We start from the raw sequence: 27,713 nt of genomic DNA, 5'->3' as shown, positions 1-27,713 counted from the left end.
CCGGGCCGACACCGTGGATGTGTCCCCGGGAATAAAAGGTGGCACACTCGAGTTGCTTGCTGCATCTACCATCGTGCCCGAATTAAATCGCTTCTTGTCCGGATCAAGTCTCTCTTTGGTTTACGTTGAGTGCGGCCTCGGGGTTCCCTCGCCGATTTTCCGAGTTCTCGCCGCCGGATTGAACCAAATTTCACTCACACGCTTCCTGCGGGTTCTTTTCCGCCTCGTCGCCAAATGTTACGTTCTGTTCCGGGTTATAAATGAATAAAAAAACACCGAATTTAATCCAGCAATTTCCACCGCGTGTTCCTTTATTTCCTCTCTCCCACGTTATGACAGTTCTTGTTCCCCCTCCCAGGTGTGCCTCTTTTCCCCGTGTAGTGGTGTTAGTGTTACACGTTTAACTTGCATTAGTCAGAATACAACACTGATGCAAACAATAGAGCTATCTAAGCCCCATCTCACGCACACTAGCCTACCATTTGTTTTTGCTGGTGACCACAAATTTTAACCTAAAAATCCATCGTGTACGTACACGCAATACATGCGCACGTAGATAACTCTATAAAGCTTTCTAGTCAGAAATTTACCAACACATTCAAAGTATGTTTACCGAGATGTTTACATTACAGCTGGACATTTGTTTGCATCAGGTTACCTTTCTCTTTCTAGCAAAGTTTTTTGTCAGGCGACTTCATGCTGTTTTTTTTTACTAACCGCTCGATATGTCAGCCAACAAACTTTGCATAAGTTGAACCTTATAGATGTAATATATAATATATAATATACACTCAGCAAAAAAAAAAAAAAAAAAAACCACATAGTTTCAGAATTTTGATATGTTGAAGGGTGTTTTATAAACAATTTTGTTCGCTTTACATGATTCTGATGAAAACTCAGTTCACGCAGAAAAATAAGGCATATTTGAATCAACAAAACATTTTGTTGATTTGAAAATCAAGATTTTTGTTGAATCAACACTAAACGTCAAAGCAACTTTTTCAAAACAACAAAAGATTTTTGTGGAATTGAGAAAATCAAGGTTTGTTTCAACGCAAAATCTGCGTTTATTATATTCAACAAAAATTTTGTTGAATCAAACCTCGTACAGGCTGATTCTACAAAATATTTTTCTGCATGTTGGTTTACATCTGAGGGTTTCGCCCTCGGTTTCGCCCTTTAGAAAAGTTGTTACCGAATAAAAGTTTTACTTTTTTTCTTATCATAATAATTTTTATGCATAAAAAAAAACAAAATCAGAAATAATATACAAAATTTTTGTTTTTAATCATGTTCACATACAAATTTAAATTGGGTTTTAGGACCCTATTGTGAAATTAAATAGCAACTGGATTTCTTTCAACTACACTGATAATCAACATTACACACTGTTCAGTTCACTTTTACACACTTGTATGGGATTTTTCAGTTCAAGTATGATTACACGAAAGTGTGTAATCATACTTGAACTGAAAAATCCCATACAAGTGTGTAAAAGTGAACTGAAAAAAGTGTAATGCTGTTTACCAGTGTAAACGTGCACATATCTGGCAACGCTGCCGAAATCAAAACAACTTTAGAATTTTGACAGATCTTGTACTTGTTTCTTGTTTTGTTCCGATCAGACGCCGGTTTCTTTTGTGTTTTAGTGCAAGGCGCAAAGTTGCAAACTCAGCGAACCAGTTCCGCGGGAACCATTCCAGAACCACGTGCTCGCACCACCATGGACAGCCACCGGTCCACCGGCACCAACGGCGTCCTCGAGGGGCTCATCCTGCGCGCCGAGGAGGTGCTCGGCAAAATGCTGCTCAAGCTGCAGCGCACCCGGATGCCGCTGGAGGAAAAGGTCCGGATGATCAACGCCCTGCACGCGTTCGTTGAGCAGTGGGAGGGCGCGCTGGCGGACGTGAAGCTTCCGCCGGAACTGCAGCAGCTGGGGCAATCGCCACCGAGCAAGCCGAAAAGTCACGGCGATGAGATTATGGACGTGATGCAGAAGCTGGGACTGAACGGGGACGATGGGGGAGGAGGACGGTCGGTGAAGAATGGCGGGCGGAGTGTGGTGGCCGTGCCGGTTCCGCAGGAGGAGGCCGAACCGGTGTTTGAGGTGTTGGAGCAGTCGCTGAAGGAATGTGAGTAGACTGTTTGGGATTGTTTTATGATTATTTTTTTTTATTTTGTTGAATTCATTATTAGATATCTCTTTGGTTGTTTTGAAAAAGTACTCTAGATATACTGTTTATAAATTTTTTTATTTAGAGTAATTTTGATAAAAATTATAGCTGCTAGTTTTGGATTTGTAATACCTACGGAATCTTAATGGCACATTTCGAAGTGTTTCAAAAGATCTTTCAAATGCAATAAAGGCAATTGAAGTTCATCAAGTTTTACAAAATTGCGAGCAATTTTAGGATATTTAATGAGATTTCGAAAGAAGTGTCCACGTGGTTCATGGATTGCCCTCAAACAAACTTTACAAAAAGTGCATCTTAACTTCGTTCAAATTGCGTTCCATCAATCTTTGCAGAGATAACTTTCATAACTTTAGCTGTCACTTTAGCTGAATTAACATCAACAGTGTTGAAACAGCAAAATCTTTAGCTAGATTTTCAGCTGTCAGATATTTTTGGCAGTGATGCTGGCTTCAGAAAAAAAAAAAAATGTCAGAAAACTCTGTTTTCTGATTTTGCGATAGCAACTTTTTCCGCGAAAATTTCCAGAACCATCGTTTTTTCTTTTATTCCGGGTTGGAGACTATTCCGGAACGTAAACCCTCACTGCATGTACCGCATGAATTTCTGCTTTCTCACCTCTGCTTAAGGTATTTATAGTTGCACAATTATTCACAAGTTCCAACTCACTACACCCCCTCCCCCTCCTTCCTTTCCAGACTCCCCGGGCCAGCCGGGAACCTGCTTCGTAACGTACACCTGTCCCGGCAGCCGGCGCTTCTTCATGATGGACCGAACGGACCGCGACGAGGCGGATCGCACCGATCGCCTGCTGGCCAGCCTGCAGAACGTAACGAACCGCCGGGAGGACCTGCCGGACTCAGCGCGGCGCATCTTCGGCGTCGAGGTTAAGGGCGAAACGTTCCGGGCGGTGCGCAGTCGGAGCGAACCGGCCTGGCTGTGGCTGCTGGACACGGGCGCCGTGCTGCCGTACGAGGAATCGATGCTGCTGTTTGAACTGCCGGATTTCTACCGCAGGCAGGAACCACTCGCCAGGTGTTGCGAGCTGGTGGACGTGACGGATCGGAAGTTCCGCGGCGGGGATTTGGCGAGGTTCCTGGAGGTGAATCTGTTTTGCGGGAGGGAGTTTGAGGTGGTGCGGGTTCGGGGGAAGGTACTGCACGTGAACCTGGGCAGGGCAGTGGCGCGGAAGAGGAACGGAGTGGTGAAGAAGGTCAGAGAGGAACCGACCGCGGAGTATCGGATCTCGGAGAAAACACTGACTCAGGAGCAGTTGGACGTGCTGTACGAGGAACCGCTGGGTACGACGAACGCCATGAAGGCCACGATGGGCTACATTCCGAAGGACGACACCCGTATTTGTCCGCACTACGAACCGGCGCTCGAGGGTTGCTTCAAGGGTTCGCGCTGCAAGCTGCTGCACGTGGCCAAAGATCCGGACGGGTGGACCCGCGACCAGACGCTGCACAAGGTCAAGATCCGGGCCCAGCTGAACGAGCCCAAGGTCGGTTCCGTGGTGCACATGATTCCGACGACCATCGTCAACGTGGAGGAGTTTTACGCCCATCTGGACGTGACGGAGAATGGCACCAAGCTGACCGAGATGCAGGCCCTGCTGAATGACCCCCGGAACGTGAAGACGTTCCGTCCCCTGGACCACAAGCCTTGTAAGAGAGTTATTTTAATTTAGGGTTTTGGGCAAATCTGGGATCGGCATGAACACAAAATCTAAAATTTTCAAAATTCTTAAAGTTTATCAAATTCTTAAAATACCTTTTCAAAATTCTTAAAAGTTTTAAAGTTCTTGAAATTCTTTAATTTTTAAAAATTCTTGAAATTCTAAAATTTTTTAAAATTCCTAAAATTCTTAATTAAAAAAAATAAGTTCTTAAAATTCTTTAAAAAAATAAAATTCTTAATATTCTTAAAATTCTTAATTTTTTTTAAATCCTTAAAATTTTTATTTTTTTTTAAATTCTTATAAATTTTAAAATTCTTCGAATTGTTTTAAAAAAAACTTAAAGTTCGTAAAATTTGTAAAATTCTTAAAATTTTTAAAATTCTTAAAATTCTAAAAAAATTTAAAATTCTTAAAATTGTAAAAATTCTAAAAATTCTAAAAATTCTAAAAATTTTTAAAATTCTAAAAATTCTAAAAATTCTAAAAATTCTAAAAATTCTAAAAATTCTAATAATTCTTAAAATTCTTAAAATTCTAAAAATTCTTAAAATTCTTAAAATTCTTAAAATTCTTAAAATTCTTAAAATTCTTAAAATTCTTAAAATTCTTAAAATTCTTAAAATTCTTAAAATTCTTTAAATTCTTTAAATTCTTTAAATTCTTTAAATTCTTTAAATTCTTTAAATTCTTTAAATTCTTTAAATTCTTTAAATTCTTTAAATTCTTTAAATTCTTTAAATTCTTTAAATTCCTTAAATTCTTAAAATTCTTAAAATTCTTAAAATTCTTAAAATTCTTTAAATTCTTTAAATTCTTTAAATTCTTTAAATTCTTTAAATTCTTTAAATTCTTTAAATTCTTAAAATTCATAAAATTCTTAAAATTCTTAAAATTCTTAAAATTCTTAAAATGAAATTTGAAATTCTTATAATTCTTAAAATTCTTAAAATTCTTGAAATTCTTAAAATTCTTAAAATTCTTAAAATGCTTAAAAAATCTAAAATTATTAAATTTTTTAAAATTTCTAAATTTTTTAAATTTTTTATGATTATTAAAACTTTTAAAATTCTTGAAATTTTAAAAATTCTGCAAATACTAAAAATTCTAGAAATCCAAAAATTTAAAATTCTCAAAAATCTTAAAGTTTTCAAAATAATCATAAAACTCAAAATTGTTAAAGTCTAAAAATTCTGAAAAATTCTTAAATTCTGAGAACTTTAAAAAAAATTTAAACTCTTAAAATTCTCAAAATTCTTCAAATTCCTAAAATTTTATAATTATAGAATTTTTGAAATTCTTTGAATAATTCGTCCAAAAAATCTTAAAAAAAAAAATCAAAATTTTCAAATTTGTATTTTTTTTTAATTTGAAATTCTTAAATAACTAAAAAATCTAAAAATTCTCAAATTCAAAAAATCCTAAAAGTTCTCAAATTTATTGTTACACTTAAAATTGCTAATGTCAAAAAATTCTACATATTCTAGAAATTCTAAAGATTTTAAAAATTTAACAATTTCTAAAATTTTAAAATTCTCAAAATTTTTAAAATTCTTTAAGGTTTCAATTTTTTTTTAAATTCTTTAAAAATTAAAATTCTTGGAATTCTTATATTTCAATAAATTTTGAATAAGAATAAACAATTTTAAAGGTTATAACAATTTGAAGAATTTTAAATTTTCTATAAATTCAAAAAATAAATAAAACAAAACATTAATTTTCGATTTTTGTTTTGGAATTTGATTTTTTTTTAGATTAAAAAAAATACAATTTCGAAAATTTTAAAATTTAAAAGTTTTAGAATTTTTAAAAAACTTTTTTTTTAGTTTTTAGAATATGTAGAATTTTTAGAATATGTAGAATTTTTAGAATATGTAGAATTTTTAGAATATGAAGAATTTTTAGACATTATCAATTTTGAGTAATACGATAATTTTGAGTTTTTTTTAATCAAAAGAAATCTAAAATTCAAAAATTAAAAAAATACTTTTTTAATCTAAAAAATCTAAAAAAGTTAAATATTCAAACTCTAAAATTCCATGAAATTTTAGAAACAAAAAATATATTTCAAATTCCTCAAATTTTAAATTCTTCAATTCTAAAATTGTAAAATTTTTAATATTCACAAAATTTGCCAAAATCGTAAAAATATAAAACTCTATAGCATATATTTTTATTTTAAATAATAAATTCTAAAATAATTAAGATTTAAAAAAAAATATCTATATAATTAAAAAATATAATAAACATTATAAAAATTCAGAATCTAAAAAGATAATTAAAACTTGTCAATATCATAACTCTTTAATTCAAAATTTGTAAAAATATAAAATTCTATAAATTTTTAAAAATAATTAAAATTCCATCATTTTTTTTAAGTTATAAATCTAAAAGTTTCTTAAAATTCTACAATTTTTAAATACTAGACTTTTTTTATTAGGTCCTATGAACATATGATACACAATAGCTTATAGGAGCTTTTTTTTAAAAAAAACTCTAAAATTCTTCAATTCTAAAAAAATAATATTCATAAAATTATAAAATTTGTAAAATTCGTAAAATTTGCAGGATTTGTGAAATTTTTGAAATTTAAAAAAATTGTAAAATTAAGATTCTTAAAAATCTTAAATTATATAAATTTTAAAATCTTTAAAATGAAAAATATCCAAATTCAGGAAATAAAAAAAAATATATTAAAATTCTACAATATTAATTTCTTCAAGTCTGACATTTCCTCAAATTTGCCCAAAACCCGTCTATTATTTTTTTTCGTTCCTCTAACCTACAAATTTCCGCCCGTTCCGTGCGCAGACACCCGCGAGTACGTGATTGCGCGCTACGCCGAGGACGGCCAGTGGTACCGGGCCGAGGTTCTGGACTACTTCCACGACGGGCTGGTCGTCGTGTTGTACCTGGACTATGGGAACCAGGAGCGACTGGGGATGGCCGATTTGCGCACCTGGGACGACCGGTTCGATTATCTGCCCTTCCAGGCGGTCCACTGCCGGCTTGCGAACGTGACCCGGAAGCGTGGCGGGGAAGGAGAGGAGGAGGAGGAGGCGGAGGATATCCAGGGGACACTTGCCCTGCGGGAGGTTATTTACGATAAGCGGGTCGCGGTGAAAGTTCTGTAAGAAAAGTCGGAATGTTTTTTTTAAGTAGAAAAATAATAGTAAAAATTTCTCTTGAAAAGGGACGTCCGGTCGTACTGGGAAGTGCTGGTGTACGATGGCTGCGGAATCGACGTCGGGGAGTTTCTGGTCAACCGGAAGGTAGCCCTGCCGAGGAATCCGATTGTGATAGATGATGCCGAGGCGTGGGTGCCGGCGTAGGAGATTTTAAAAATGTGTTCGTTGTGATCAAATCAAGACCAAATTTTAAAATACTTGTTGTGAAAATTCATATTGCTGTAAAAAACTTAAATTTTGTTTTATTGTAAGAATTATAAATAATATATTAAGGTATTTTTTGTCATAAAAGTTATACTGTTATTCTTTTTATCACAATTCTCAAAACACCGTCAGTCAAACTTGGCTTCCTTTTAAAAAAACGTACACACCAATAACAATAGAAACAAAAAAAAAAAAAAAAAAGAAACAGCGAAAAAGAAATTGTTGCGATTATGAGTACAAAAAGTGCGCACCTTTGTAAACATTGCCTTGTCAGCTAACGTGACAGCTAACTGACAGATTGAGCATTGAGCGCGAGAGAGAATAAAGAGCGAGAAAACAGCGAGAAGCGCGTGGCTGACGAAAGAGAGAAGGAAGATTGTCAAATCAGTTTTGTTTGTGGTTGATTTGGGTGGAATAAGACGTGTTGTTAGTTAATTGCAAAATATCAGTGTTTTTATTATGAAAGAAAGTCCACGGTCACGACAGCAAGCAAGATAGACTGCTTGTTTACAAATCTATATTGTTTTGTTTACATTATTTTTCGATTAAAAACCCGATTTAATCCCACCAGGGGTGAGATAGAGCCTTTCTTACTAAAGAATATAACATCTCTCAATTCACAACATCGACTTGATACAAAAAATCTTATGATGAAAGCAAGGTATTATTAATGATGTGTTTTCTAAAAGAAATTGAAAATGCAATTTTCACCTATCGAATATTTTTAATCGTACAAATTCTTAGCTTCCAATGCGCAAGTGACGACACACACCGCGGTTTTGGTTTTCGAGTTTTGGTACGAGCCCAAAAACCGAACAAAGCAGGCGCAAAGCAAAACCGAGTTAACCGCACAGTGGGAAGCTTGCCATTCAGCGTCTACGAAAGTAAGAGAGTCAGAGATAGATATTTTTACAACCGCACCACTACACACTCAATCGCAATACCTTAGGTAGATAGCCATTGGCGTCGCGAGCATTGAAAACTTTGAAAACGATATAAAGCTTAGAAGCTTCGAAAGCTCCTATTGGAATCCAATGAACTCTTTTAAATAAAACGACACGACAAATGAAGCCTACTTAAAGGCGATTTTAGGAGCACACGGGAAACAAATTGATTGTACCCGGATGAATGTCCTATGTCAAAAAAATTTTGCATAAACATTGGACAGTTATGCAAAAACGGACAGAGCAAAAGAAACCGAAAAGCTACGATGTCTTACATGTTGAAGGAAACATCGGTAGACAAGCTACTACGAACGAGTATAAGTCGAGCCGAAACATATGCGCCAGCATTCTCGCGCCAGTATTCGAAGCTCAACTTGACAACTTGTCGACTTGGCGACGAAGCGTCGAAAATCGATGCAGTGTGATTTTTTAGCGATTTTTCGGTTTAAAATTCATGCTGAATCGACATATTTACGAAGCTGGAAATGACGTCCTGGCTTAAAGTAAAACCTATACCTTTCTTTAGTAAGAAAGGCAAAAAGTAAATCGTTCTAAAAATTGATCGGGATTGCCGATCGATGTCGAATTTGTTTCAGATGCTCACTCATGGTCTGTACTATGAATGTAGCAAGAAATTTCGAATAAAATCAGAAATGAAAAATGTTGGCGAAGGTCACCAGGTGGGCTTTTACCTTTTTTTAGGGATTTTGTTTCTTATGGTAGGTCAATCAAACGGCTCTAACTCCAGATTCATAATATGGTTGAAATTTTGGGAGGTTGTAGGGCTCGAAAAATGCAATTTTTTGAGATAAATAAAAGGTATGAAAATGAAAAATTTTGACCATATTTTCATTTGAAAACTGTGTATTTTCTGGAAAAGTCTAGACACATCCGAAAACAGATGGATATTTCGAAATTTGCGCGGCAACTCGCCCAGGTTCAGCACACTAGCTTTCATCTGCATTTAGGAGAATCGAAATCGGATTTATGGGAGCTGAGAACGGCGCGACACAAAATTTTGCAAAATTTTACCACATACGAACATCACTCGACCTCCACGGAATTTATTTTCTCAAAATTCGAGAGTTCGAGATAGACGAGTTCTATCAAGGTGAATCGATAGAGCGTCGAAAATCGATGCAGTGTGATTTTTAGCGATTTTTCGGTTTAAAATTCATGCTGAATCGACATATTTACGAAGCTGGAAATGACGTCCTGGCTTAAAGTAAAACCTATACCTTTCTTTAGTAAGAAAGGCAAAAAGTAAATCGTTCTAAAAATTGATCGGGATTGCCGATCGATGTCGAATTTGTTTCAGATGCTCACTCATGGTCTGTACTATGAATGTAGCAAGAAATTTCGAATAAAATCAGAAATGAAAAATGTTGGCGAAGGTCACCAGGTGGGCTTTTACCTTTTTTTAGGGATTTTGTTTCTTATGGTAGGTCAATCAAACGGCTCTAACTCCAGATTCATAATATGGTTGAAATTTTGGGAGGTTGTAGGGCTCGAAAAATGCAATTTTTGAGATAAATAAAAGGTATGAAAATGAAAAATTTTGACCATATTTTCATTTGAAAACTGTGTATTTTCTGGAAAAGTCTAGACACATCCGAAAACAGATGGATATTTCGAAATTTGCGCGGCAACTCGCCCAGGTTCAGCACACTAGCTTTCATCTGCATTTAGGAGAATCGAAATCGGATTTATGGGAGCTGAGAACGGCGCGACACAAAATTTTGCAAAATTTTACCACATACGAACATCACTCGACCTCCACGGAATTTATTTTCTCAAAATTCGAGAGTTCGAGATAGACGAGTTCTATCAAGGTGAATCGATAGAGCGTCGAAAATCGATGCAGTGTGATTTTTTAGCGATTTTTCGGTTTAAAATTCATGCTGAATCGACATATTTACGAAGCTGGAAATGACGTCCTGGCTTAAAGTAAAACCTATACCTTTCTTTAGTAAGAAAGGCAAAAAAGTAATTTCCGCTTCCCTTAAATATCACCTTTTCCCGCAGACAAACCCAACCACACCGGGCGGTGCGTAATCTCGTCCGTGATTCCGGGTGGCCAGCGCAGCTTCTGCATCGTGGACCGCGACCACCGGGACTGTACCAAACTGCTGGCGGCGATGCAGCACAGTCACGGCTCCCGGCTGGCCCAACTTCCGGGCCGGCCCGGTGACGTGTTCGGGGTGTTCCTGGAGGGCACTCTGTTCCGAGCTGTGCGGAACCGGCCCCCGCTGGAGGGATCCCGGATGAGGACGGATTACATCCGGCTGTTGGACACGGGTGAGGTGTTGGCGTACGAGGAGGGTGACGGAGGTATGCTGTGCGAATTGTCCGAGTATTACCGGAAGTTGCCGGCGTTCGCAATCCGGTGCGTGCTGGTCAACGTGCTGGACGATCCGTTCTCGTGTGACGATCTGAACCGGTATCTGAGGAAGAATCTTCACGCGACGCAGAACTACAAGGTGGTCTCGGCCGAGGGACACATCCTGTATTTGCGGTTGAGCCAGCAACCGATCACGGAGAATCCGTTCAGCGGGGATTTGTCCGCGGACAGTGCCACCAGCAGCCTCTCGGACAGCTCCGACTCGGAGCCAAGCTCGCTGGAGGAAACCCGAGTCAAGCCGAGAACCCCACGGTTGGTTGCACCGCCGTCCCCTCAGAAGAAACCCACAACTCCCCGCTGGAACATCTTCAAGGTGGACAATCCGGACAAATCGAACGGCACTCCGATCATCCGGCCAGCCGGAATCCCACCGGAGAAGCCACCAACACCCCCGAAAAAGAAGCCCGATTCAGACGATTACGTCGTTCCGCCGGTCGGCAGTCACCTCTACCTGGTGCCCAAGTTCATCCGGGACGTGGACCACTTCTGGTGTCACGTCGTCGAGGGTGGCGACCGCGTCAACGCCGACCTCATGGAGCTCGAACTGAAGCTGAACGATGCGGAGTATTCGCGCACCTTCCGGAAGTTCGACCGCCGGCCGCCGGCCTTCGCCGAGCCGGTCTTTGCCAAGTACACGGACCGGAAGTGGTACCGGGCGGAAGTGGCCGAGTACTTTGACGAGGACAACGTGAAGGTGTTTTACGTGGATTACGGGAACTGTGAGCTGGTGCGGACGGACGAGATGCGCCGCTGGGACGAGCGGTTCAGCTATCTGCCGTACCAGGCCGTGATGTGTAGGTTGGCGGATGTGCGGGCGGTGAGGCCGTTCCACAAGCAGGCCGTCGTCGAGATGAACCGGGTGCTGCTGAATCAGCGCGTGCTGGCGCAGGTTGTGTGAGTATAAAAATATCTACTTTCTAAAGATTACTTAATGTAGGGAAGAAATCTTATGAAAATAGAGTTGTTATTTTGCTCAGTGTCAATGGCAAGGCCTACTACATAATGTTAGCCACAAAGATAGTTCGTTGCAATGGGTTTAAGAGTCAGATTTAATTCGATCAAAATTAATCAAATTTCGATTTTTTTTATTAGGTCCTATAAACTGCCGTTCTACGCATAATTGTCCCATGTCAGTTTTGGACGGTTTTGACTTTATGACATTTTTAAGTTTAGTCTGATGTGTACTTTAAGAAAAACACGTAAAATCTGGTACTTTGTTCGGAAACTCATTAAAAACAACACCAAGTCTGTTTGTCCCATCGTTGTATTTCTACGCATAATTGTCCCACCAAGTATTTTCTTACACGGAATCATTAGTTTTACGAAGCATTATGTCTTGTTTGCCTGTAGTGTAGCAGGAGAATAAAAAATAAGGGTGATAACTTGCTAACTGGGGTGATTAGGGACACATAGGGCGAATAGGAATCCACGGGACAATTATGCGTAGAAACACCGAAATCGGTCGAAAAATTTCAATCGCGTTTTTCTCAGTTGCACTTTTGACAATTATGCGTAGAACGGCAGTAAACAAATTTAAAAATTGAGTGTATCCCACTTACCCCGATGGACATTGCCACAAGGTGTGAAAGGGATACACTCAATGTTTACATTTGTTTATTGGACCTTATAAATTACTAAAATCAAAAACAAAAACACAAAAATGCATCATTTTAGTATTTTTTTTATTTTCGAAATTGTTAAATTAGTAAATTTGGAGATTTTTCAACATTTCCATTTTTTTATTTTGTTAATTTCGACAATTTTTTTAAGCATTGTCAATGGTCAATTGTTTAATTCTGACTATTTGGATTTTTTTGTCAGTTTTGTAATTTTTTCAACTTTGTCAATTTGTAAATTTGCTCTGTTTTGCCAGTTTGGTATTGTTTTTTTATTATTATTTTTATGTTGTAATTTTTTTATTTCGTAAAATTGGCCATTTAATTTTTTTTTATATTGTCAATTAAATTTTTTTTGCGATTTTGACAATTTTGACAATATTGTAATTTTTTGAAATTTTTTGAGATTTTGTTAATTTTTGTTTTTTTTTTAAACTTTTGTCAATATTTGTTGGGCCTAGAAAGCCTTATTTAAAAATTTTGTCAATTTTAAAAGTTAGGTCAATTTTGTCAACATGGTTTTTTTCCAATTTGGTAAATTTTATCATTTAAAAAAAAAATTGCCAATTTTCTATCTTTTTTGTTTTTGTAGATTTTGATTTTTTTTTTTATTTTGGCATTGGCATAATTTGGTGAGTTTTGTAAATTTTGCGAATTTTGTAATTTTGGTCAATTTTGCATTTTTTTTAAATTTTGGCCAATTTTGCTTATTTTGTATTTTTTTGCCAATTTTGCAGAATTGGTGAATTTTGCAAATTTTGTCATGTTTGCCAAATGTGCCGATTTGGTGATTTTTTCAGATTTGGTTAATTTTGTGATTTTGGTCAATATTGTCAATTTGGCCAATTTTGACAATTTTGTAAATTTTTTGATTTTTTTTTAAATTTTGTTGATTTTGTTAATCCTGTTAATGCAGGCCAAGGATTGATACCTAAGAGCATGCAATGGCACTGACCTTGTTGCGTGCTCTTCGGTTGACGTCCACGTAAGGAACATCCTGGAAGGAGCGTAACTAACTACATCCGTAGTTCTGTTAGATCATCCGAATTATCTTGATCAGAACAGTATAGCTCTGGTTCCTTGCGAGTGTCCTATTTTCTTACCTCCACGTTGGCTTGGTTTTCATGATGACCTAGCTGGTGGCCTGTGGAAACGGATCGTAAACCTTTGACCACCGCGGGTCAGAGTCGAGACGGCTAAAAGAAAGGGGCGCGACAATGTGGGAACGGAATGTAATTTGTGATTGTAGACGGTATTGTTTTGATTCGCAGTATGTTGAGTCAACTGCTGTGGATGTACCTGAAACATCGCACAACGGGGTTTCTCTTCTCTTCATTCTCAGCTACCACCTATCTCCTATTTTTATTTTGCTCTTCTGATTCCCAATTCTTCGCTGATTCTTCTATTTAATATCCAACATTTGATTTTAATTTTACTAACTTTTGATTCACTTATCTCTCAAAGCTTTTCCACTCTTTTCTATCAATTGATACTGCTGTAACAAACTTTGTTTTGTTTTTGTTTTCCTTAAAAATATACTTTTCCTTAATGTACTAGTAATATCAAGTCTTTTTATCATTCGCCTAACCTTTTTTGAATTTATTGCGAATTTATTTATTTGAATAATTCTTTATCTGTCCTATAAATTATCATTACTATAATCTAAGCTTGTTTTGTATCTCTATTTATTATCTATTGTCTAATTTTACATCTAATACATCTAGCTTCTCATTTCTATTCTTCAAAATACGCTCATCATTCTCTTACTATTGATACTTGATTTTTATAAAATAAACTCTTTTTTACTGTCAAATGTTTTCAATCTTCACCCTTTTTTTCAAACAAGTGAGGTTTGAGCCCTTACTCAATTTATGGAATGGTTAAAGGATTAACACAAATATTACTATTGTATTTTTGGTAAACTTTTATAACATGCTTAGGATCAAAAATTGTAACAAAACACCGCGACAAAAGAAATAGCAACAGATAAACAGACTCAACAATAGGGAAGATTTCAGGAGAAAACAATACACAGTAAATAACAATAAGTTTTTGAATTCAAACTAAAAATAAAACAGTTTTTGCTTTAATGAAAGATGATAGGCACACTATAAATGGTTAGGCGCTTATACTTACATCAAACCCTACTTAATGTACCACCCCCGGCCGAGTTAAAATGCGTAACCGGAAAAGAAGGTGTACATGCCTGGCACGAACACTCAAAGCGTGTTCTAGCGTGCTGCTCGTACTGACTCAGAGCAAGGGTGAGATGTAGGTGTAAGGGCAGTGCGTGTTCGTCGGGAACCTGGTGCATAAGATCGGTCAAGGCCCGTTCTTACACTGAAAATTGCGAATTGCGAATTGCGAATTTGTTAATCCTGTTAATATTTTATTGTTAAAAATTTGTCAATTTAGTCAGTTTTGTAAATTTTGCCAATTTTAGGTCGTTTTGGTCAATTTGGCCAATTTGGTAAATTTGGTCAATTTGTCAATTTTGTTAATTTTGTCAATTACGTCAATTTTGTCAATTTTGTCGATTTAGTCAATTTGGTCAATTTTGTCAATTTTGTCAATTATGTCGATTTTGTTAAATTTGTAAATTTTGGATATTGTTGATTTTTGTAAATTTTATAAATTTTGCCCAATTTTATCAATTTTGACAATTTAGTAATTTTTGGCTATTTTGTAAATTTTTACAATTTTGCAAATTTTGGATCGTTTGATCAATTCGGTATTTTTTTTTAATTTTTTCAATTTTGTAATTTTTTCAATTTGGCCATTTTTTTCATTTTGTTATTTTCAAAATTAAGTTAATTTTTAGTAAATTTTAAAATTTTGTAATTTCGCATTTTTTTTTAATTTTATTAATTTGAACTTTTTTGTCAATGTTGTCAATCAGTTCAATTGGGCCCTAAAATTGAGTTTAGATTTCTGGTATTATTGTTCACAACGATAAAGCTTATTTTTCTGAGTGCAATGACCCTTTGAACGGACACAAAGAATTTAAAATGGATTTTTAATTCAATTTTTAAAAGTTAACTTCACGGCCCTTCTTGACAGAAAAGGTCCTACTTGACAGCTCGTTCCAAGGGGACTATAGTTGATCCATCGAAAAAATGTTGTCTTGTCAATATTTTTTTTTGCATTAACATTAAAAAAGTGATCAAAAATGGTTTTTAACCATGTTTTTTATTGTTGTACATAAAAATTTTCATAGGGCTTTAGTTCCCAATTTTGCCAATTTGGTAAATTTTGGGTTTTTGTCAATTTTGACAATTTAGTAAATTTTGTTTATTTTTGGTCAATTTAGAAATTTTGTGATTTAATTTTTTTTTTTAATTTTATAAATTTAATCAATTTTGTCAATTTGGTCAATTTTGTAAATAGTGTATATTATGTAAATTTGTAAATTTTGGTCGTTTTGGTAATTTTGGTTAAATTCGATATTCTTTCAGTTTTGTAATTTTTTTAATTTGGCCAATTTTGTATTTTGTTTTTTTTTTAAATTTTGTCAATTTTGACCTTTTTTCAATTTTGGTAGTTTGGTAAATTTTGATAATTTGATAATTTTTGTCAATTTTGTAATTTTTGCCGATTTTGTAAATTTTGAAAAATAAATTTTACAGTTTTATCAATTTACTATCCTTTTCTTCTTATATTTCCAGAGACAACGGCACCCCCTGGGAGGTGATTCTGTACGACAAGGACGGCTTCAACGTCGCCACCGGACTGCTGCTGGCCGGGCTGGCCAAGAAGCTGTTCGAGGACGCCGCCGAGCTCGCGGAAGCGGCCCGCCTGATTAGCGGCCAGCGGGAAACGGCATCGTCAGTGCGGGGACGATGAAATTTTTTTTTTGCTTTTTTCTTACAAAATGATTTTTTTGTTACTAGAAAATTAATGAATTTTGAAATGATGACTACCAGAATCAACAAATATTAAATGATATCTAAAATATTTGACGAAATGAAATGTTCAAGAAAGTTTAGTTTAGCAATAAAACACGCAAATAAAACAACGCTCTAGTTTTACTTTCTTTTCCGAAACAAAACAAAAAGGTGACGATTGACGACGCAGATTGAAATGATTACCTCGGTGCTACTTCAAACATGTGCAACTGATTTGTGGGCCCGTGTGGCGCGCACGAGGAAGATCCCGGGCGTGTAAATTATTTTTCCGTTTCATCTCAATCTTTTTCCGCGCTAAAATTAGCCTCAAATTGGTGGCCCTTTTTCTCGGTGTACACGCCACTAAACGGTTCACTAAAAAACTGAAAAGAGGAAAAGCGACTGTCACGAGGAATAAATTATAATTGAATTGAGATCGTTAAAATTAGCTGCTAAAGTAGTAACACGTGGTAAAGTCTGAACCTTCCAGGAAAGAGAGTGATGTTGTGTCCCTTTGTGTGTGCAGATTTTTCTCAGTGTAGGAGAAAGGGTTTACGATTCACAATTACATTCCGTGCACGCGGACCTTAATTGGAAGTGTCTGTTGCACAAATCGCACTCAATTTAAAACGAGCATTTAGCGCAGTGTAATTAGTCATGTGTCGTCGGACGGTGCAGTTCATCCGACATCTGCCCGATCCTCGTAGATTTTCCACTTGAAATCAGATAAAAGAAGCACAATAAAGTATCAAATTTCGCACCTTTTATTATGCGTCAGCTTTTATTTCTCCGAGTCGGATTTGTTTCAGTGTAGGTCGATGCACTCTGCACGGTCTTAGGGATTTATGGCACGTTGCCACCGCTGCTCGACAGATTGAAAGAGCCTGATAAGGACGCGGGCACGTACCGATCCGGTCGTTGACAGGGACCGATGATGTTTGGATGCGCAGAAAGGAAAAAGCGCGAGCCTTGGTCCGAATATTGATTTCTATCGGGATGCGACGGTTTTTCGCTGATTGTTTGCACAGAAGAATGAATTTAAACTGCAGTTTGCCATAATGGCGGACAGTTGATAAGCAAATGTGTAGAATTGACATGCTAATTTAATTCAGTTTACATAAATGCTTAAAAACTATTAACAGAAGTGTTTAAAAGTTTCGATTTATATTTACTCAAAATTATTCTAATCTTATCAAATTAAGCATAAGCTCAGTCAGTCCAATGAATTGGCTTTGTCCTGAATATTATTTAAAAAAAACAAGTTTCAAAGAACATAAAAACCAATAAAAACTAAAAGTTAGTTATTAATAACATCTTTTTGATGATTTTTTGGTTTTTCATAGATTTTTTTATTTCTTTTCTTTTTTTCGCTTCCGTTCCGTTTGGTTTATTTTGATTTATTTTTTATGTTTTATTGCAAAAAAAAAGTTTAAAATTTTGTGAATTTGATTCACTATTGCTAATTTTGTCAATTTTGTTTATTTGGTTTATTTTGTTAATTTTTAGTTGAATTAATTCTTTGCTGTTTGCTGAATTTGATGATTTGCTAAATTTAATTGATTGGGTTTATTTGTGAATTAGTTTAAAAAAAAAGCCGTAAGAGCCATTGGTAAACAAAGCCATTTTGGATTCGATATTCGGTATTCGATCTACTTACGAAAAACCAATTAAAAAAAAAAATTGTTCATTGAAACGTCCTTGAAGGTAGATTAGTGCCCTAAACTAAAAATAAAAGATTTTTGTTTAATTTTAGAGAAAAATAATAATTGGTGTCAGTGGTCACGGTGGCCCTTATGGCCTTTTGAAAACTAACCCAAAATATAACCACTCTTGATTTTGTAAATGTATGAATTTTAATGATTTTTATTATTTAAATTATCAATTATTTATATTTATACTTTTGCTAAGCATATGAAATACGTTACACACAAATAAATTGGTAACATTTGTAAGCTTTGGTATGAGCCTAGGTATTTTAAGTTTTTTTGTTTATTTAGTTTGTTATATTAATTTTGCAATGTTTTATTTTTTGAATATGATTCATAATGTAAATTTTGTTGTTTTATTTATTTGGTTTATTTTACGGGCTGGATTTTTTAAATTTAATTTAGCACAATTTGTCAGTTTTGTGCCGTTTTTGGTTAATGTTGCTGATTGGGTAAATTTTACTTATTTTATTCTTTTGGTTAATTTGCTATTTAAAAAAATTAAACTCCGTTTATTTAGTGCATTTTTAAAATGTGTAATTTTTTACAATATTTTTTTCTAAGCATTTGAAATCAATTGCATTCCAATAAGCTCACTTTTTAGTATTATTTAAAAACCTGTTTGAAGTCAACTGCTCAAAATTTGAGTTGGGTGACATTTGGTAAAAAGCTGAACGAGATATCATAATTAAGTTTTATAAACTGGTGCCACGATATCTCATTACTGCTTTGAACAAAAATGATCATATTTGGGGTGAAGACTCATCAAGTGCGTCTTGTAAGCATGGTGGAGACCAAATAAAAAAAAATATGAGTGTCCTTAACATTTTAACTTTGTTCTAAGGGTTTTCATGTAGAAAAAAAAAAACGCAAATCTGATGTCGATCTACATGGTTTCAATATTGTTCCATCTACTGATGAATTCTTCAGTCCCTTCAAACTGCATACTTCGATCTCTTCATTCCTCGATATTTTCTCTTGCTTGCAAAATCTCTTCCTCGATGATCCCTTGGATTCTTATTGCGCGTAGCAAAATATGTTCGTGATTCCATTCTTCACCTTTAAGTTTTTTTAAATACAAAGTGTTGCGATTCTAATTGAAACATTCCGTACTAGCTTATACAACTAAAATATAAAGATTACAAATGATGCTAAAATTCTAGTATTCCAAATCCCAAGAAAGCCTAGCGCACACTTTTCTCAGTGCATTTTTATGGCAGCACAAGTTTCGTCGCGAACTGTCAAATCGGCCGGAAGCAAATTTTCGTCGCTTCGCAAAGAAAGTTTGAAAAATCAAACAAAATTGAACTGTTTCGAAAGAAATGCGACGAGAAGTGAAATTTTCCGATATTTCCGTGAACAACGCGTTTGAGAAGGGTGAAAAAACGGCACAGAATCGTCAATATTCATGGTGAAAATCTCGCGCATTAGGTTTTACGCCGACTCGATTTGGAGGTTAGAAGGGAGCGTTCTTTTATTACGTAACGCGAAAAATCGGACTTTTAGACCCCCTCCCCCCCCCCTCGTAACAAAATTTACATACAAATTTAAAAAAAAATTGTATGGAGCGTAACACGGCCTCCGACCCCCCCTCCCCCCCCTACTGCGTTACGTAATAAAAGAACGCTCCCGAAGCAGTGCACTGTTTACATGGACCATGTAAACAGTGCACACGAGCTGTCAAATGACGTCACGGCGTAAAACCTAATTGTTCGTAAACAAAAATGTCATTAAGGTGATATGGGGTAGCAAAGAGTGTTAAGGTGAAATCGGTGATGTTAAAAATGGTGGAAATTTTGAAAATTAAACCAATTGATGTTTGGTGTGAAGTAAAAAGCATGATTAAAAAGTGCTCAAAATCCTATTTTTGAGGAAATTTGAGCAAATTTGCTGCGTACTGAATACTTGAAGTGGTTTTTGAAAAGGTGAGTACACATATTTTTTTAAAACTTACAATTGTTTCATAGAATTAAATCTGAATAGTTTGATTTGTGCAAAAATAACAACAAATCTCCCTATTTTTTGAGTTCTTCGTTGGCAACTCAATTCGATTAACCATGGCATGATTTATGGACAATCTGAAATCGCATTGTCCCCCGGAAACTTCCAACATCTGCATTCTCTCGCCCAGCAAAAAGACACCTAATTCAATTATTTTCTAATTACATCAGTCTTGCCTCGAAGAGGCCGCTCTCACCGGATGACCCCCTGTTCGGTGATATATGCCAAACAAATTCTATTATTTCGCCCTAATCCAACGCATTAAAGCAACTCCCGCACAACAACAACCCCTCCTGGTATCTGTTTTGACTGGTTCCCTTCCCGGATTTCCCCGCGGGAACAGAGCTAGAAACAGCATCATCATCCTCGTTTTTGCCATAATTTTCCCCCTTTTTTTCGGATGCTCTCGAAAAGAAGCAACTGTTTTGGTCCACTGATTCTGTGATAGAGTGCGCGCTTCCAGCCACCGGTCCGGAACCCCCGGCCGGAGGGTCGAACAAGTGTCGTGTTTTTCACGCCAGATGCGCTGTTTTGGTGGCGGAAAGATTGCTGATTCAGATTGCTTCCGTTCATTTGCTGGCGGAGGATGTGGGAAATCATATGCATAATTTGGTCCTTCCTGATGATTCCGGGATGACAGTTTGTTGATGAGGAAAATGTCAAAACTGTGCGCTTGGAGGTTATGATAGATTTGACAGGTTATGACAAAACTGTTGAATGTTCTGAGTGAAACTTTGGGAACTACCCTAACAAAAGGAAGCAATTTCGCAATGTTTGTTTATAAGCTTGACAGCTTGATATTGCGCAGACAGATTTAACCGAACGCCAACTCCATGTCTGTTAGAATTCTGCTTCAAATTTTATAGCAACCCCCTTGACAGCTGTCAAATGATTATGGCAAGCTTGTCCCATTACGAATTTCTTGGCACTTTTCGAATTCAATTGCTTACTTCACCCTTAAATGATAAGATTACCCTCGTGTACCAGCTGTTCCGAGAGCCCACCTCTCCATTTCTCCGTACAGAGATCTCGAGAGGTGCATGATGATGTGTAATTTGTAACTTTATGTTTTTCCCATTTGCCGACAAAGGGTCGGGGCTACGTACAAATGGATCTTTCCCCTGCTGAAGTGAAGTGTAGTTGCTCTTTTGTAGTCCTCCTCGACGAGGGTTGTTTATCGTGATGTAATTTAAGAATCTAAACACATTTACCTCTCCCCGCGTGCACCTACTTGAAATCTCCTTGCACCCCTAATAAATGTAATCATGGGTTGTTTTTTCATTCTTTTCTGAATAGCAAAAAGGGAAATAGATTTTGGTTGCTGGGTTTCGGATTTAGTCCTCTCTCTATCTTTTATAGAGTTTGTATGTTTTGCGAGGATTATCAATATTTTGAGGATTAATCTCTGCCTCGGTGGATTGACAGGGAAATAATTGGGAAAGTGTCGGCTCCCTTTTAGGTTAGGAACAGGAACTTTAAATTGGAGGATTATTTTGCTGAGCTGTTGGTGTTATGTTTTTTGTCGGGGCTTTTTCAACTTTGGTGGGTGGAAATGTTGTGGCATGATAAGGCACGGTTGTAGGGTTGTTTATTGAAGGGTAAATATTGTGTGTAAATATTCAGCATTTTTTTTTAGCTGGAATTGAATAAATTCCTCGATATCGCTTTATAGTATAAAACAGTCAAAATCGGATAAATTCTTGGATTGTTTTTCCAAAATTGATTTGCAATGAAATGTGTTTCGAGTATGATTGGTTTGCTTCAAAAGATCAGCCCAAAAAAAAATCCCGACAATTTGTTCTAAGACTGTCACATGATAATGTTCCATGCGGCAGTATTTCCTAAATGTCAGTTAATTGATTAAAACTCTTCAAAACGAGAAGTTTTGTGAAATTTTGAGAAATGTAGTTGCATTTGCATCATTAGGAGTCTTCGGAAACAGAATTCAAAGTAAAACGTCAAAAAACAATAACAAAGCAAAAAGATCGAGGGGTCAGTCGATGCATAAATCAATTTCAACAAATTATTATTCCTTTTTAAGGTTGATAAAATTTCATGTAATATTCAAAACAATTAAGCCTGGTACAAATTTTATTTAAAGTTTTTGTCTCCTCCCCTTCAAAGTTGGCCCAACAAATTAGGGGGCAAAAAATATTTTTTTAAAAAACTTCAAATTTCAATGGAAATTGAACTGCAATCAGCTGAAATCAATTAATAATGTATTCTCCTGCGTTTAGAATCATTTTTAACATGTTTGGGTTAGTTTACAAATCTTTAGAATTTTAGAATTTTTTAAATTATCGCAAAATGTTTTTTTCGCTAAAATTTTTGTTTTCGTCAAATCTTACATTTTTTGAAAACTAATGATTGCAAAACAACTGAACTAGTGTATAATGCATTTTAAAACACTTTTTTCTTGTTATTTCAATATTTATATTTATATTTATATAAAATATTAGACAAAATCTTGAAAAAAAAAATGAATAGCTCAAGTGGGATTTTAGTGGTCACCCTGCACTTGATGATTTGCACTTGAAACCATACAAAAATCTGAAAAAAAGTGCGGCGTTTAAAATAAATAGCCACCAAAAGCTTATTTTTAAAATTGTGTAATTTTAATTACTTTTTTGATTCTTTTGTAATGTTTTTCAATCATTGGTTTCCAGAAATTTTACAACAAATTATTAAAATTTTTGAATTTCAGAATTTAGAGAAATTAAAATTTTACAAATGTATACATTTTTAAGTGTAAAAATTTTTAAAATAAAAAATATTTATAATGTAGAATGCTTGCGTTGAGTTTAAGAATTTAATAATTTTTAAATTTGAGAAATTTTGAATTTTACGCGCATAATTTTTTACCGAATTTGCTAGTTCAAAAGTCGATGAGATTGTTAAACCATCTGTCAAACTGAAAAAAAAAAAACCGAAAATCGGTTAGACGATGAACTTCACTACCAAGTTCCTAGATTTTTTTTGATCGAATTTTGAGGAATTCGAATTGAAAATTCGGTAAACTTTACCAAGTTTTGTATAAAATCTTAATGTGTAGAATTTAGAAATTTATAAATTATGAAAATATACAAATTACATTTTAAATTTGGTTAGTTTTAGAATTTTGATAATATAATTCTTTCTTTTTTTGATTTTTTTATATTAAAAATATAAGATTTTTTTTTATTTAGATATTTTACAATGAAATTTCGCAAAAAAAATAGCATAAACATAATAAATTGCATTTTAAATTGTGTTCAGTTGATTAAATTCAACAAATATTGGAAAGGCATCAATAAAACTACAAAAAAAACTTGAAAAAAGCGAAAAAAAAAAAACTTTCTAATCAGACAGTTGCACAATTTATACGGTTGCTGAGAGACTCAAAATCAAGAAACCTTGAGAAAAATAAGTTTTTCTAATTGTCTCAGAATTTTTGAAGTGTTACATTTCTTTCCAGATTTTTAAGCGAAGATGGCGTTACAAATGGTAAAACGCCCGAAATGTCAAAATCGCGCAGTGGTACCAACATTACAAAAAAAGTGTGCCATAGTATGACAGCCACACTTGTTCTCTAATGTTGGTACCACTGCGCGATTTTGACATTTCGGGCGTTCACCGTTCGTAACGCCATCTTCGCTTAAAAAACTGGATAGTTTTTTTTTAAGGTCAAAATTCGAAATCCACAAATGTTGCACCTTAATTTGGACATGTTAATTCAAAATCAATTCCACATTTTTCGTCAATTTGTCACCTAACATAAAGACAAGATGGTTTACTGTCCCATAAACTGCATTTATGTGTATCTACAAATTGTTGAAATCCCCAACCCAGAAAACCACACAGTCTGGGATCGACTTTTCTGCCTATATAGCTAGCGGCAAATGTCGCCATTTTTCCGTCCCATAAAGGCGATACTTTGTCAGTAGCCAAAACGACGCATTAAAAAAGTCCGCTTTATGGCCCCCATCAACCAAGATATAAGCCGTGGTCGTAAATTAATTTTCCCAAACCAAAGTTTTGCTTGGCTTTTCCTATATATTTTTTTCTTTCCTTTCAAAGTATGACGATCGCAGCATGCGCTGCGCGTACTACCAATTTTGGTAGCCACCAGCTTTGCGGTTGTATTGGTGAGCTCGGCACGCTCCGCCTACTTTGGTTATGAATGACTCACACAAACAAGCGCAAAAAATGTCAGAGTGTGCGTTTGTTTTGTTTGTGTTGGGTGGTGGTAGCACGTGGTGCATGATTTTTTTTGTGTCTTGCCAAAAAGGATACCAAATTGCTGGTTCAAAAGTGGGGAAGGGGGGGAGGTTGAGGTATAACATTGCTGTAGTCGTAAATCAACACAGTTTATGTTTGTTTTAAGGCGTCCCTCGCATGTATTTGTTGGGCTGGAGAGGAAGGGAAGGGCGTTGGGGCAGAACAGGGTGCGCGTAATGATGTGTGAAAGGGGGATGGAAAGAAATACCCCATCCCAGCTCGGTCCACCCCTCCCCCTCTCCCTCTCCCTTCCAAGCAGTCTAGCAAGTAAAAGTGTGGAAGTGGGTGGGCGGATTGCGGTGGCAGATGGCAGTGGCTTTCGCTTGGTGTTGGAGCGATGTTGAGCCATGGGTGTAGGTTAAAATTTTCATTAAATAGTGGAATCAGTTTTATGTTATTGTCAAATTGTATCTGTTCAATATAACTAGGCTTAGTGATTTTTCACGCTCGGAAATAGCAAATTTCACGGGGACCTCAATTTCAAATCACCAAATTTCACGCAAATTTCGCGGAACGTAAAAATGTTAAAATTACTCTCAAAATCTTATATTTAAAATACAGCAACTACTTGTTATGCTTCATTATAAATAATTCTTCAATAAACAAAAAAAAATCTCACTAAATTTGAATGTAACACATAAACAAATCTTCAAATTTTCAAAAAAAAAAATCTACTTGGTTTATGGATGGGCTCTATTTATATTTTGAAACAAAATTTATTGAACTGCTTTTTTAATATTCGACTAATAAAGCTAATTCGTTGATTTGCTTCTGTTTAAGATTACATTTTATTGAATTTCATATCAAAGCCAGATTCAACAATCTTGTTCAGCAAAAATTAGTAAAATAGTTTTAATTTTCTGCAAAAATTAGCTCATTCAAAATATTTTTAAAGGTTTTTATTAAAAATTTAAAACTAAATTTAAAATCAAACAGCAAAAATGATTAAATTGGTTGCGAAATCGAAATTTTTATACAAAAAAAAAAACAGACTTAACTTTTACGGGAATCATCAATCCAGAAAATCAAATAAACAGGACTCAGAAAAATATTAAATATTTTTAAAAGGTGATTTCAAAGATATAAAATACTCTTTATTTTATTTTGAATCAAACAAAGCTAAATTCTTTTAATTTCATTCAAAACTACACCTTTCAAAAAATTGTAGTATTTTTTTTACTACAGCGAATAAAAATATTACTAAATAAAGTTAGTTTCTAAAAAAACTGAAAAATCCTAACAATTCTTCAAATGGTTCATATCAAGCTTTTTAATTTAAAACTAATCAAATTGACTCAAATAGTCTTTATGATTAAAATATTTATTATAATGTTATATGAAAAAAAAACGATTTGACAAAATAATAAATTACAAGAATTTCAAATCGCCAAAATTCAATAACCCTATATATGTATTATTAATTGAACAGTAGTTCTTAAGATTATTTTTATTCTTATTTGAGTTTGATAAAATATTTTGAGAAAAATCGTTATAGTTTCTCACAAACATAAAATTTCACGGGATTTCGCGGAAAAAGACAAATTTCGCGGATTTCACGCTGTCCGCGAAATCGTGAAATTTCACTAATCCTAAATATAACTAATCATGAAAATATTAAATAAGAAGTGAAAAGAGTTGTTTATTTTTGTTGAAATACGGTCCAGACTGGATTATCCGATGGTTTGTATGGGACTAAAGATAACTGAATCACGAAGAAAAACATGTTTTTTCTGTAATTTTTTATTCTTTTGCTTTTATTATCAAATACAAGTTCTGCGACCCAATTTTAGTCAAATTTAACATGAACTTTGCAAAATAATATATTTACAATGTTTTTTTTTTGTTTTTCAAACTAAATGGGCTTTTTGAAACTTTATATTAGATAAAAAATGCTGGAAGTTGGTAATTAAATATGTGCAAATTTAGCCAATTACTCATGTTGAAAATTTACCAATCGACTGTTATTATTTCATTGGGAAAAAATGGTACCGTTTTTCATCTTTTTGTGGATAGTTTTAGGCCTAGTTCAAACCATCATTTAATATGTTTGCTGTTTTGTTCAAAATTTTCTTCTGTCACATATAATTTTTTTAGTTTGTTCTTTCATATTTTTGTAAATATTTTTATTTTGCATCAAAATGCGTGTAAGGAATAAGAAAGAATTTAAAAGGGAAATATGTCCATTCCCACACAGTAAAAAAATCATGGTAATATTACATCTGGGAAGGGGTACATCTTTTATGTTAGAAAAAATGTTTCATTTTACATCTAAAAATGTGTAATTTTACTACTATTCTAGTGTAATGTCGCCTTTAAAATTGAGGTAAAAATAACATCATAACATCCAAAGCCATGCACTTCCGTCCATGCATTTTTTATCACTAAAACATTCAGATTACAAAATAATTGCAAAGTCACATGAATCAATTCAAATCAAATAAAGCGTGTTGAAGACAAAAAAAAAGTTAAAAAAGATGTTTTGAATTGAAAACAAAATTTTGAAATAAATTTGTCAATATAGGTAATTGGTTTAGTTGTAGAGAGTTTACTATTTTAAAGGTTTTTTAAAAGTTTTTTTTTGTACTCATTAATGACGAATTGATGAAGAAGTTTGACGAATTGATGAAGAAGTTTGACCACTTCACAAAAATGCTGATTTGTGAAATCAAGACATTCGAGGAGGTTTCGAAAATTTTACACGAGTTTCACCCTCAAAATCGGTCCAAATTTTTTTTTCAATTTTTTCAAAAAACTTAAAAATTTTAATGGAAATACAAAAATAGGGTGAATTGATTTTTTTATGCATAAATGATTATATTTTTGTTTGAAAATATTTTGAATTAATATGAAATAGCTTGTACAACATCGAAACCCCCCCCCTCGATTTTGGCCACAGTCGAGGGACATGAACTTAAAAAAAAATTCTACGGACATACTCAAAAATGGAGCATTTCATTGAAAATTCACAAAATTTCTTTGTAATATCAAATTTATTTATTTTTTTGGGTAAATTTTCGTAACTTTCCAAAAATCACAATTTTTCAAAAAATCTCAATGTATTCATTTTGCCAAAATCGAGTTTTTGAAATAAGAGTAAATTAAAAAATTGCTCCGAACATACCTTAGACTCGACTGTTCTCACTCGAATTTTTGGATCACTTCAAGATTTTATTTTTACTTTTTTTTTGACTGTAGAGTTTAAGTTAGCTACTCTCAAGTGAATTAGAATTTTTAAAGCTGGTAGGAAATCTGCCATTCAAATTTAACTAAATTCGGGTCGTAGAACTCGTGTTAAAAATAAGAAAATAAAAAAATACATTTTTTTTGTTCATGATTTGATTATCCGAATTCCCATAGTTAAATCGTCAAATCGTTCAGAAAATCCCTTCTCAAGATGCAGATTTTCGAATATTTCTATAACACATTTCTATAGACACCCCAAAATTTGTATGGAGAAACCAATTATGCAAAAATAGCTTATTCAGAACTTAATCAATGGATTAGACTTAAAATCAATTTAAAAAAAATACAAAAATTTAAAACAGTTTTTTTTTGTAAAATCTAGAGATCTACTCCAAAACTCAATTGGTTCAAAAATTCATCTGGGCAAAATTTCGTTTCCTTGAAATATTTTTTCACGGA

At 34.6% G+C, this 27,713-nt stretch overlaps 1 protein-coding gene across 2 annotated transcripts; it reads left to right on the top strand.

The window, feature by feature from the left end:
• Positions 1-1,594: 1,594 nt before the first annotated feature.
• Positions 1,595-16,238, top strand: LOC6047021 (tudor and KH domain-containing protein). 2 transcript variants are annotated; one of them, XM_038248387.1, is made up of 4 exons: positions 1,597-2,132; positions 2,891-3,859; positions 6,682-7,000; positions 7,064-7,411. In XM_038248387.1, exons 1-4 carry the CDS (start codon positions 1,724-1,726, stop codon positions 7,200-7,202), a joined length of 1,836 nt encoding a protein of 611 aa, XP_038104315.1. In that variant the 5' UTR covers positions 1,597-1,723; the 3' UTR covers positions 7,203-7,411. The 2 variants fall into 2 exon arrangements, with proteins under 2 accessions (XP_038104314.1, XP_038104315.1); XM_038248386.1 differs by lacking the exons at positions 2,891-3,859; positions 6,682-7,000; positions 7,064-7,411 and adding exons at positions 10,232-11,501; positions 15,889-16,238 and having other exon boundaries at positions 1,595-2,132.
• Positions 16,239-27,713: the final 11,475 nt, after the last annotated feature.

This window comes from Culex quinquefasciatus, chromosome 1 (genome assembly GCF_015732765.1).
Source record: "Culex quinquefasciatus strain JHB chromosome 1, VPISU_Cqui_1.0_pri_paternal, whole genome shotgun sequence".
NCBI classification, from domain to species: Eukaryota; Metazoa; Arthropoda; class Insecta; order Diptera; family Culicidae; genus Culex; species Culex quinquefasciatus.
This window is presented reverse-complemented; position numbering and strand designations above follow the sequence as displayed.